Source organism: Gorilla gorilla, chromosome 8 (assembly GCF_029281585.2).
Source record: "Gorilla gorilla gorilla isolate KB3781 chromosome 8, NHGRI_mGorGor1-v2.1_pri, whole genome shotgun sequence".
NCBI classification, from domain to species: Eukaryota; Metazoa; Chordata; class Mammalia; order Primates; family Hominidae; genus Gorilla; species Gorilla gorilla.
This window is the reverse complement of record NC_073232.2, coordinates 9,201,091-9,213,661: the sequence shown is the minus strand read 5'-3', so window position 1 is coordinate 9,213,661 and position 12,571 is coordinate 9,201,091. Positions and strand designations below refer to the sequence as shown.

General features: G+C 47.5%; 1 protein-coding gene across 4 annotated transcripts in view; it reads left to right on the top strand.

Moving 5' to 3' along the window:
- The window catches only part of DIP2C (disco interacting protein 2 homolog C), a 419,803-nt gene extending 410,149 nt beyond the window's left edge, over positions 1–9,654 (top strand). For all 4 annotated transcript variants that reach the window (XM_055353740.2, XM_055353742.2, XM_055353743.2 and 1 more), the window contains 3 exons: positions 779–953; positions 2,797–2,920; positions 6,540–9,654. In XM_055353740.2, the coding sequence (XP_055209715.1) occupies positions 779–953; positions 2,797–2,920; positions 6,540–6,792 (552 nt within the window). In that variant the 3' untranslated portion in view covers positions 6,793–9,654. The remainder of the gene's footprint in view (positions 1–778; positions 954–2,796; positions 2,921–6,539) is intronic.
- Positions 9,655–12,571: the final 2,917 nt, after the last annotated feature.

The window sequence follows — 12,571 nt, the reverse complement described above, 5'->3', positions numbered from 1 at the left end:
GACTTCCTGGAACTTGACCCCTTTTCATTGTCAGTAAAATAATGGAAGTAGCCAAGCCCAGAATGTCTCCACAGCAAACACTCCAGAGTCTACAAGGCCCTGCCTCTCCTTACCCTTGCTGTGTGGGCACAGCTGCGTGGGCATCTGTGGAACTTCACTGGTTTTGCTTTTATCCAGCACTGTCCATGGTTCTACGTAATCCACATGGCTATCGCTTTGACTCACCATATCAGTCTTTGCTTACCTATTTCCCCAAATGTCAGACATCAGGCATTTTTGTTTCCGGTTTTTGGTGTTATGTGCCTTCATCCCTTAGGTTTTGTTTTTCTGTGTGTTGTTTCATTGCAATATATGTCCAAAAGTATTAGCTAACCAGGTGAAATGAGAAAAGAAATCTCAAAGCTTTTCAGCATTGTTCTTGCTCTTTAGAAACAATCATTCGTTAAAGTATAAGGAATCTAGTGTGACTTTGTTCATTTGATGTGTATATTTTTAAAAGCTATTTGTTAAATCTTCAACTAATCTGCTTTAGTACAGTTCCCCATAGGGATGCCTTGGCTGGTTGCTTGGCCACAAACTTGGTAGACTGCCTTTATTTCAGTATCCTCTGTGTGTCTCTCGAGAAACCCGAATGAGATTAACATCATCTTGGTTATTCAGTCCAAGGAAACGTTTACTATCACTGAATATAATGTACTGAATTGTCAAAGTAGTTGTAGCCTTATTTCCCTGGAGATAAAGTAATGTCATCCACAGTGACATTTCCCTCCGTTTGCAGATTTGGGTTCACAGTGCCCACAATGCCAGTGGTTATTTCACTATTTACGGAGACGAATCCCTCCAGTCAGATCACTTCAACTCAAGACTAAGTTTTGGAGACACCCAGACCATCTGGGCACGCACAGGCTACTTGGGGTTCCTGCGGAGAACTGAGCTCACAGATGCAAATGGAGGTGAGAGTCCAGGCTGGCTGGTCCCCCACACAGATGGGCAGAGAGGTTAGGCTCCCGTAGATACAGAAGCCTTTCCCAAGGTTTACAGCAGCCAAACCCAGGAGGGCACATGTGCTAGCTACAACCCAGTGTGAAAAGAACCGAGTTTACGAGCAAGAGGAAAGCAAAATGCAAACGTGTCCAACAAGCTGAGCTGTGCATCACATACCCTGTCCTGTCCTGAGAACCAAGAGGTGACTGAAAACCGGAGAGGGGCATGGCTGCTGAACACGGGCTGCAGTGTCGCCCACAGCAAAGTGCTCAGAGTCTCAGACCACAGAGTCTCCTCAGCAAGCCTGAAGGCTGCCTGCTCCCACGGGGTCCATCTGAGACAGAAGCTGTCCCAGTGGCTGCAGGAACGTGCATGCTGCTGCTTCTAGGACTGGGTCTGCCCCTGTCAGGGAAGAGGAGGCCGCGAGGCTCTCGGGCCCTGATGGCCAGCTGTCTCTACCCCTGCGTTCATCAGAGTGTAGGGCCTGGTGCTGCTGATGCTGGTGCCTGGTGTGGAGCAGCCAGGTGGACAGCATTGCCTTTGCCCCATCAGAGGAGAGCAGGGTGAAGCCAGGGGTATTTCATGACGCGGAGGTGTAAAAGTGTACTTGCATAGTTAATTTTTTGCTTATTCCAGAATCCTTTCTCACCTCCTTAGTTCTGCTAAAAATAGAGGTAGGACTTGGCTGTTTCACAACAGTGGCAGTTGAGGTTCCTGGTGAGATCTTGACTCACCAAAACCCCAGGGAGATGAGTTACCAGACATCAGTAAGGCTTCCTTACATACCTCTCTAACAAACCTACGATGGTCTGGCCCAACAGGCTACGTTTAGGAATCATACAGAAATATCCTGGCATGACATTTGCATTGTGGGAAATTATAGACTAGTTTGAGGCTACTGCTTGAGGTTCCTGGAAGCTGCAAAAGCTGGTGGCAATATATAATCCCAGAGAAAGGCCAGGAAAGCCACGTCCCGCTGAGTCCTGGAAGCAGAGATACCCTGAAGGACGTGTCCCTGCCACAGGAGAAGAGGCAAAGCTGCTGTAGGGGGCAGAGGCCGAGTCAATGTCTCCATCTTTCTTTGTCTGATTTAAATTAGAAAATACTTATCTCTGATGTTATTTTATATGTCAATCATGCCTTTCAAATTTTCCCTAATATGCTTACTACCTTATAAAAATTTAGGGCATATTTCCTTATTAAGGAAAGATAGGACCTGACCACTTGTTGTCCTTGTCATTATTCTGAGGTTTGCAAGAAGGATAGAAATAAATTTCCTGGCTCTCTGAGCTAAGGAAATGTTCATGAACAAGAGCAAGAGCTATGCTTTCTTCGCACTTATACACAGAATTAGTAGCACAGAGAAGCATGTGTGGGATAGAGTCACAGAGCTGGTCTGACTGTGGCTGCACTGTATCCTGTGTGATCTTGGGCAGACGAGGCCTCAGCCGATGGGTCCACGGAACTCAGACCACTGGGTGCCGACTTCGCCCCTCAGTTGCTCCCGATGAACATGCAGTCAGGCAGTTGACTGGGTATCGAAGCTGAGCCAGGAAAGATCTTCTCCCAAAGCACAAGTGTAGAGGGCGCATGGCGGCTTTGCAGCCAGCCTGTGGGGCACTGACACACGAGCCGGGCACTTGCCAAGGAGCTCCGTGACAAAAGGAAACAAACCGTCCGTGGATCCATGAGCCTCTTCCTTTGCATCCCTGTCTCACTTGGGGGTCGTTTTTAATCTTTTTTTAAGAAAAGAAGGAAAACGGCTTGAGCGGCATTATGGGGAAGCTTACACAGGCTGTCATTCCTCCGCAGAGCGCCATGATGCCCTCTACGTGGTAGGGGCACTGGACGAAGCCATGGAGCTGCGGGGCATGCGGTACCACCCAATCGACATTGAGACCTCGGTCATCAGAGCCCATAAAAGCGTTACGGAATGGTAAGTCGTGAGCTTGCAGCTTGTACCCAAATCAGGAGCAGAGTTTGTGAAGCATTGAGAATGTGGAGAGCACGGCGGTGGAGGAGAGTTTTGTTAAGGTAGGGAAGGGGGTGCGATTCAACATTTGACTATAAACCTTTATCTTTTGGGGTTAAAGCAACAAAAGAACACGCCACATGTAGAGTTAATGTACTATATATTACCTGAAAACGATAGACTTCTATTGCCATGAAAACTACTTGACAACGTTTTCCAGGAAGCCAAATTGTTTGGTTTTTAATTTACAAAATCATGATATAGGAAGAAAACAAACCTCACACATATGTAGGCACAGAAAATACTTTTATGACTGTTGACTTGGGAACTGGAAGTAACATGAGACATGGGAAAACTTTAGTGAGAAGGAGAGGCAGCGTTTGTCCAGACCCCAGAAGAGACTTCCAAAGGAAGAATTGCTTGAGTTAAGGCTGACAGTGACAAGGTGTGTGCATCGCACCTGCCGCCTGGGGGCAGACTCTGCTCTGGGCCCAGGTGAGGATTCTGAGGCTGGGACTTTGTCTTTCTCTCTGGCCCATTTAATCTGTTGTGAAGTGCTGAGTATGTCAATGGTGCTGCCGGAGATTCAGCAGTAGGTTCTTCTGAGGTGTGGGAGTGGATTGGATGCTGGAGTGCCATAAGTTAAGACGGCCAGGGCCGGGGAGTTTTACAGGCTTGTTCAGTGCCTTTAGATTTGCAGTTAGGAGGAAAAGTGACTCAACACCGTTGGCTTTAGACTTGTTCATTCCCTTGATAACAGACGGGGTGCTAACTGAGGGGCACCTGGTGAAACTGGTCTCAGTGTCAGGTCAGAAACCCTGAGGGAGGTATGTTCTGCACTCTCATGAACAGCTCCTTTGGGTTGAAAGGATGGGTTCTGAGATTGTTCCTTCCTCCTCTTAGCTAGCTGAGATGCAATAAAGGCTGGTACTTACTGCCATTTGCTGAATTTGAACACTAAGGCCTTGGCAGAATTTACAAGATCAAGTCTGCATACCTGTCCATGTTCGTGTGGCTCAAGTTGGCTAAGCCCCTACTCTCAAAAGTCCTCAGATTGTTGATTTCCTTGACACTTCTCTCCTTGAGTATACAGAGAAGACAGAAACTCTAAGAAGACTTTGGCCCAGAAACTCGGCCAGGGCCTACCTTATTTTCCATCTAAATAGCTACGAATATCAGTTACAGCCTTGCGTTTTTGTATTTTTAAGAAAACAATTTTAATTGGCTTGTGTGACCTCCCTCAAGCATTTTCTGTCTGGTTTCCCGCTGAAAGGTGTGCATGGAGGGCCTCGCTGGTGCCCTCTGTGGGCTTCTAGACCGTGGTGCTTATTCTGTAACAAATGTCGCTGCTGTTACCCGCCACGTGACCCCCAAACTGGATCTGTCCCTCACCGGGTCAGAGGCTCACATGCCCCTTGCCCACACAGTGTCCTTTGAGTGGACTTTTGAATGTTTGAGATGATCCAGGTACAAACTGCTTTGCTCCACCTTCCCTCTCCCAGCCTCCCTGCACTGCCCCTTGCGGCCACCGTCGGCTGCTCCATGCTGAGAAATGCGGCTGTGACACCCAGCGTTGCAGAATGGGACTCTCCATGTTGCCAAATGCAAGCCAAACAAACTTTCTCATTTCTCATCAGTTGTTCTCAGCATTAAATAGCGTGCACAGCTCCTGTAAAAGCTCTGAGAGTCACTGGCACCACCCCATAGGTCCCTGGCAGAGGAGATAGTGGAGCAAGCACACCCTCAGCCAGTTCTGTTCCTCCAGAGAGCCAAGCTGATTCCTCCGGAGAGCCAAGCAGATTTGGATACTCTAGGACTATTCCATACATTTCAAATGCCGTAATAAAAGTATACCAAATGCGCCTGAGACGTCTATATCTGTGATATGACAGATTGACAATGTGGGCTCACATGGGCCATGTAGAGCAACATTTTAACATCACCAGGAGCAGTATGACAGGAATTAAGCGCCAGCACGTCTTCTGGGAAACAGCTTAGCATGCTCCATAGGCATGCGGCAGTCACAAAGCAAAATCCAGGAGAACTGTTGAGAATTTCCAGGAAAATTATCCAATTTTCCCTTTCAATTTAACATAGGTTGGCCATACTGAATAAAATATGCGTTTTTTTCCTAGTTGACTTACTCTCCCACTTAGAACAATAGTGAGTTTCCCAAAATATCTCCTGCCTCAAGCTGGGATAGAACATGTTTGTCAAGTGCATGAGAGCAGATACGAGCAGCCCTGGAGCCTGGTCTCCATCCAGCCTGCTCTGCCCGGGAACCTTCTGGCCTCCTCAGCCAAGCAGACCTCAAGTACCAGGCTCTGTGACTATCAGGGCCCTTAAACAGTTAGTTCCAAAAGCCAGACCTATATCCTTTAAAATGTAAAGCACCGGGTTTTTGCTTCTGCCAGTTGGGCAGACTTAATCCTCTGGTGCCTGTCCTGCTGAAAGATGACTCGATCCCAGATAAAACATTTCTGAGTGAATCTTCCATATTCCAGAAGACTTTTCCCTGCACATGGGTTAGCCACAGCTGTATGGCAGCCAGCCCACGCTCAGTGCTTTAGACAGAGTTGTTACAATGTCCCCACATCTGCGTTCGAGGGGCTGGCTCAGCTGGGGCAACCAGCTCAGCTGGGCACAGGACTGGTGGCTCTTCTCCATGTGTTTCTTATCCTCCGGACCCAAGGGCCAGCCCAGGTGTGTCCCCATCCTTGCAATGGCACAGGCACGCCAGGAGAAGCCCCCATATCCAGCCCTCCTGGAGCGTCCGCCGGCATTCACCTCCCTAACGCAGGCTGACCAGGTTCCATGCTGAGCCCAAGCCCCAGGACTGGGAAACACACCCCCACTCAGGCGCACCGCACAGACAGAGGAGTAGGCACCCATGCCCTTGGCCTCCGCACGCACGGCCCTCAGCAGCAGAGCTGGACTCGGGTGCACAGACAGAGAGGAGTAGGCACCCATGCCCTCGGCGTCCACACGCACGGCCCTCAGCAGCAGAGCTGGACTCGGGCGCACAGACAGGAGTAGGCACCCATGCCCTCGGCGTCCACACGCACGGCCCTCAGCAGCAGAGCTGGACTTGGGGGCACCACACAGACAGAAAGGAGTAGGCACCCCTGCCCTCGGCCTCCGCACGCACGGCCCTCAGCAGCAGAGCTGGGGGTCTGGAAGCAGGAGGCACAGGGCTGCCTTGAGGGTAGAGGCTGATGGCGCACTGCACTGTGCAGTGAGGGCATTGGTCCTCCAGGCAGCAGCAAAGAGGCAGCACTGGAACACAGACTCCGCTGGCCAGGTGGAGTGATGCTGTGCTAGAAATGGGAACTCAGGAAGATGGTGAAACACTCGCAGAAGCCACCGAGAGAGAAGGCTGGTAGGAAACACCGACAGGTGCTGTCGCCAGGAAGTCTGTATGGGGAACGATTAGTGGGCGGCAGACGGAGGACGTGGAGAGGCCGGAGGAGACTGTCGGGAGTGCTCAGGCAGGTCAGAGAGAGCCAAGTGGAACTTTGAAACCACGGCTATTAAATAAAGCACTAATAAACATATAATGATGGCTTTCTTTTCTGTCTTTTAGTGCTGTGTTTACCTGGACAAACTTGTTGGTGGTTGTGGTTGAGCTGGATGGGTCGGAACAAGAAGCCTTGGACCTGGTTCCCTTGGTGACCAACGTGGTCCTGGAGGAGCACTACCTGATCGTCGGAGTGGTGGTCGTGGTGGACATCGGCGTCATCCCCATCAACTCCCGCGGGGAGAAGCAGCGCATGCACCTGCGAGACGGGTTTTTGGCAGACCAGCTAGACCCCATCTATGTGGCCTACAACATGTAGTCTCGTCTCTTGGCTTCCATGGACTTTTCTAGAGATGTAGACATTGTTCTCCGTGTCCACTGAAGCGTGCAGACACAGGGCAACACTCACCAGAATGCAGCCATTTGTGGTGAGAGTGGAGGAGGAAGAGGAGGAGGAAGAGGACTTCTCACAGCAGCCACGATTGGCATGGGGGTGAAATGTGAATTTACCACTGAATTTCGCTCAGAAGGACTTTGGATTACTGCCTTCAGTTTGTTGGAAAAGCCCATTTCAAAAACTTTCTTTTCTTTTCTTTCTTTTTTAATTATTGGATAATAAGTGCTTTCTTCGTAAATGTGGTATTTTGTTAAGCCGAAATAGCAATTAAAAAAATATCCTGCCCTCCAGATGGGTTCTTTTAAACAATTTATGTAGTGTGACAAAGAATTGTTTTCTCTGTTTTAATGTGTCATGAAATCTTAATGACATGGATCTGTTACTAATTTAAGCCATTGCTAGATCTCATCCTTTTAGGAAAGTTTGAGGTACGAGAAAACCTTCCAAATAGCACCTTCCAATTAGATAATAGCAGCTTTCTTTGTCAGAAATGTGCTGAAGAAACAAAGGCTGATATATGGCCTTCGAAGTTAGTATAGAATGAGAAGAAATTATAAATAAGGTGTATTTCGGCAATTATCTTGCAAATATCTTTGTACTAAACTAAAAAGATAAAATAAGTTAACTTCCTCAATATGTAATTATGTACAAAACGTTTAATTTATTTTGATCTCTTTAGAACTATAAAAGAGAAAAACATTCAAGAATATTAAAGTCTTGTAATGTTTGCTAATATAAAAAAGTGTTGTATTATCTTGCGTGGATAGTATCACAACAAATATATATATATGAAATATAAATTCACTAATGAACAAAGGAGATTTTAAAGTTTAAGATGCAGAACTTGTCACTTGCATGGTGTGCCCCCCGTACTCACATACACTCTGCTGTTGCCAGCAGTCACAGACCGCAGGAGCCCTGTCTAAAAGTTTCTTCTAGAACCAGAGACCAGCAAGTGAAATTATTGCCATCTCAAGGATGGCGAAAGAATTCAAAGCTCAATGTGCACTATTTTTTTCTTTGCTGTGGGACAACAGTGAATGTGTTTATGCCAGCGTGTGCTGATGATACTGAGGGGCTTTAGGTTGGCAAATAGCACTGTTTTCTTAGCTGCAAGAATTCATTGCACAATGTTTTTCATCATTTTTGTTAATGTCATCTTTTTTTGGTCCTTGCTACGAAAAGGAATGCGATTCTGTGGTCATTTGCACTGGGTTGCATTGATTCCCCCTCTGATGGCCAATGTGGAGTGGACAAAGTGTCCGGAACTCACATCGGTGATCGTCCCCTCGTCTCAAGACCCAGCCCGCTCTGTGTGAGCCTCTGGGGCTCCCTTGCTCAGTGAGCACAGTTCCCCGGGGGTTCATGCCAGAGCTCCGGCTGAAGCAAGAAGTCCTCCAGCTGCGTCGTTTGCCGCCTGTGGACGAGTGCGCCCCAGTTTCTGCCCTGGCAGCTCCTGGCCACACCTTCTCAGAGCTCACCTGTGCACTTCTAAATTGAATTGGCCCACGGTGTCCAACCAAGAAGGAGCATCTGCACTCCGAGAAAGATGTGTTGTATAACTGCCGCAGTGTGACCCTGCAGTGGCTCTCGGTGCTAGATATGCATGACTAAGATTGATGCTGGGCAAAATTTACATGATCTTTCATTATGTTGTGGGCAGCGTCTTTGTCTGCCTTTGCTGTATGCAGTCAGCAGTAAGCCTTTTGCTAAAAGAGTTTTGTTTGACTTCTGAGATCCAAGGCTGATTGTTGTTATAAAAAAAAAAAAAAAAGTGGCACATTTAAAAAAATTTGTCTGCATATGTGGTGCATCCTTCCATCTCCACAAACCATTTGATTCTTGAAATATTGTTTGACCTCATTGCTGTGTGTGAATATTTCTCCACATGCTTCAGATACACATTCCTAGTCTCTGCTTCCTAAGGGGGGAACCACCACACATCGGGGGGAAAAAAAGACATTTTCCTACACCCACCCACCTTGTTGAAAGGGAAGTAGGTTTGTGGCTTCAGGCCAGACACTGACTATGAAACATTAGCTGCAGTGTGCAGGACAGCTTTGAGGTCCAGCTGAAGTCAGGAAGCAAAACAAATGTAGATGTCACTTCAAACATAATTTCAACTGTCACCAGATCAACTCTACGTTCAAGGAGTGTGGACGCTGCAGTGCAGTTGTGAGGGCAGTTAGCAGCAGCCTCTTCTGCATCCTGTCAACTCTGATTAGTTAGAGTTTAGGCTCAAAAGAGTTGGTGGACTGAGATCGAAATTTGGTTGTGCAAGAAAAAGGAAAGGAGACAGTACCACCAGTTTCAGCAATAAAGAAGGGTCATTCTGTATTCGAAATTGTACTGTAGATAAATCATTCATGAGAATGTAAAAAATGTTTGTCTTGTGACCTTGTGCTTTTGAAGTCAGACAAAACCGTGTAATCAACTTGCACAAAAAGAGGGTACACAGTGAACATATAAACACAGACCTAATCAAACAGGAGCAGATTCCTCATGGTGCTTGTTTATTATATATATTTAATCCTGCTTGACACTTTACCCAAGGGAGATGGTCCCTTTTATCAGTTGAATGTTAGCAGCGTTATTTCAGAGTGTGGTGACTGGTTAGAGAAATTCATGTACTCAACCAGCCACAGTTTCAAACAAAATTTTTATGTGCAAAGGACAGCAACCTTCTTGTATGTTAAACCACCAGTACGCTTTGTACATCTGTGATAACGCCTGTTTTATATTCAAATGAACAAATAAAAGCTTTTATTTTTGTTGCTCTGAAAATAGCAGTTTCTTAATTGGTCCCCTGGAAAGATGTCTGGGACAGCTTTAATCCCAGGAAGGAAGTGACTCCTACAGGGAAATGTATCTGACTCTGTTTACATAATTTGTTGCATTACTTAGTACAGATAATCATACTTTGAACAATGTTTAAATTTTGATGTGGGCATTTATTGCTAAAAATAATTCCTATGGCAACAAATGTTTTGTGAAATGTTTTTTTTAATTCTTTTAAATATATCTAAATATATTTGTTCACATTTTGCTGCAAGTGTACAGATTATTGGTAATTTGGGGACAAACAGCGTGAGTCCTGTGTGCAAATGCTTTCTATCAGCGTATGGTAGGGAACCTTTGCGTGTCAGGAAGTAGGAGTACTTGACTGTTCCACCCCAAGTTGTCTTTATCCATTTGACACCCAAAAGCTGCATCTGTTGCCCAAGATCTGGGAATTCTTATGGCTTTGTCTTTGGGAAAGCAGTAGCAGATCAACTGGCCTTCAGACTAGTGGTTCCATGAAGATAAGTGTTTATTCACAAGAAAAATCAATGGAGCTAGGACAGGGCACCGTGGCTCATGCCTGTAATCCCAGCAATTTGGGAGACCGAGTTGGGCGGATCATGAGGTCAGGAGATCGAGACCATCCTGGCTAACACAGTGAAACCCCGTCTCTACTAAAAATACAAAAAAAAAAAAAAAAATAGCTGGGCATGGTGGCGGGTGCCTGTAGTCCCAGCTACTCGGGAGGCTGAGGCAGGAGAATGGCATGAACCCGGGAGGTGGAGCTTGCAGTGAGCCGAGATCACGCCACTGCACTCCAGCCTGGGCGACAGAGCAAGACCCTATCTCAAAAAAAAAAAAAAAAAAAAAAATCAATGGAACTAAAATCTTCACACACAGCACCAGGTGTAATCCGAGTGCCCTTGTGTTCGAATTTCACTTGCCTCCCCTGACCCCAAACTTTCCTTCAGGACAATCCCACGCTGACTGAGAATGAGGCTTTGGGTGTGTGAAAGTGAACGGCTGGTGTGAGACCTGCAGGGCTGCATCGGATGAAGCAGAAGATAGCGAGGGAGAGATGCTTCTTCACAGGCTCCCGCTTCTCAGATGGCAGCCCTCACCGTGACCGGTCAAGTACAAACCAGGTAATCAGGAGAACTGCTCCCGTGGGGCCTTCTTTGGGCCGTGCATGCGTGCGTTCCAGCGCCGGTGTGTGAGTGTTCCAGCGCTGGTGGGTGAGTGTAGGATTTGCTACTGTGAAGTTGAGTTCTGCATTCTCCATGGCCCCTCGCGCAAGGCTGGGTTCTTAGGATGGAACCAAGAGTAGTTTTGTTGGCTGGCCAGTCCTCGTTTTGTTTTGTGAATCCTCCACGAAACATCTCAGTGCACTCACAGTGGTCTGTCCACCTGGACAGAAACAGTCACACTGCTTCTGTGGAGAGGTTGCTTAGCACAAGGGGTCATTTCCTAACTGCCGCATTTGCTGCGATGCTCAGCTCTGACTTGTCTTAGTAGAACTTGCAATTCCTGATCCTTACTGACATACTCAACATTTCTTTCTACCAGATTCTAGAAAGTCATGCTGAGATCCTATACAACCTCTCCTGTAATCCCTGGGTTTTCTTTGTAGAATGAGAATGTCGGCTGGTGCCATTGTCACGTCCCTCTGGCAAAACATATTGCAGGCTCAAGTCTAGTGCATACTCTCAGTTGTAGCTCTTGCTGTTTGTTGGTCTGTTATGTTAATTCTATGAACAAAACAGGCAAGACCAAGCTGATACCTTAGCAAGTGATGTGGGTTGGCCCCAGTGCTAACGTGGCTTGTCATTCTGCAATGAGGGCATCATGGGGTGTTGGGAATATGGGCCTGCCCAGCTTGCTCTAGGGGTCCAGTGGTGTTTCTGCTCTGCACTCCCCAGGTCACACGCCTGTCTTTACCCCATCTCCAAACGGGACTCGGACTTTCGTGGGCACAGTGAGTTTGTGCCTGAGCTCTATGGCGCGGTAGCAAGTTCAGCCCCATCTAGAACTGGCATTCAAGGCAGAAATAGGTAGAAATAGAAAGGGCTTCTGTCACTGCCTCTGAGACTTGAGTTTTTTATTTCTTATTTTTTTGAGACAGACTCTTGCTCTGTTACGTGGCTGGAATGCAGTGGCGCGATCTTGGCTCACTGCAACCTCCGCCTCCCAGGTTCAAGTGACTTTTCTGCCTCAGCCTCCGAGTAGCTGGGACTACAGATGCCTGCCACCACACCCAGCTAATTTTTGTATTTTTAGTAGAGATGGGGTTTCACCAAGTTGGCCAGGATAGTGTTGATCTCTCAACCTCGTGATCTGCACGCCTTGGCCTCCCAAAGTGCTGCGATTACAGGCATGAGCCGCCGTGCCTGGCCTGAGTTTTTTAACTACACCTACTACAAAGACGTGTAGCAAATGACTTCTACAAACCAGCTGGCTCACTCAGATGAGGATCCCAGGTGTGTTTCTTAGAAGCCCTACTGGGGAGGGAGGGTGCAGGAGGCAGAAAGGTTGAGAACCTTAGGAAGTTTGCTGACACAGCATAGTTGGGGAGAAAACATATTTTGCAGCCCTATTCCAGGAGAGTGTGTGAGAAGCACCTGGAAGTGCGTGTGCCCCTCCCAGGGGGCCCCAGGGAGCTATCCCTTTTTCAGGAGGTGTAGAAGTAGCCAGGTCCAAGTGGATGTCCAGGGATGGGCCTGGCCACTCTTCAGCTGCTGCAGGTCTGGGATAGAACAGAGTGGAGGGAAAGGGGTCCTAATTTTTTAGAATGCATGGAATATCCTGAGCCACAAGCCTGGCCTCACTGAAGAGATAACCCCCACGACAGTGCATCCTGGTGTCTCTGCTCTGAGCTAAACTGTAGGAGAACCCCGCCTTTAGGGACCTTTTCATCCCAGGA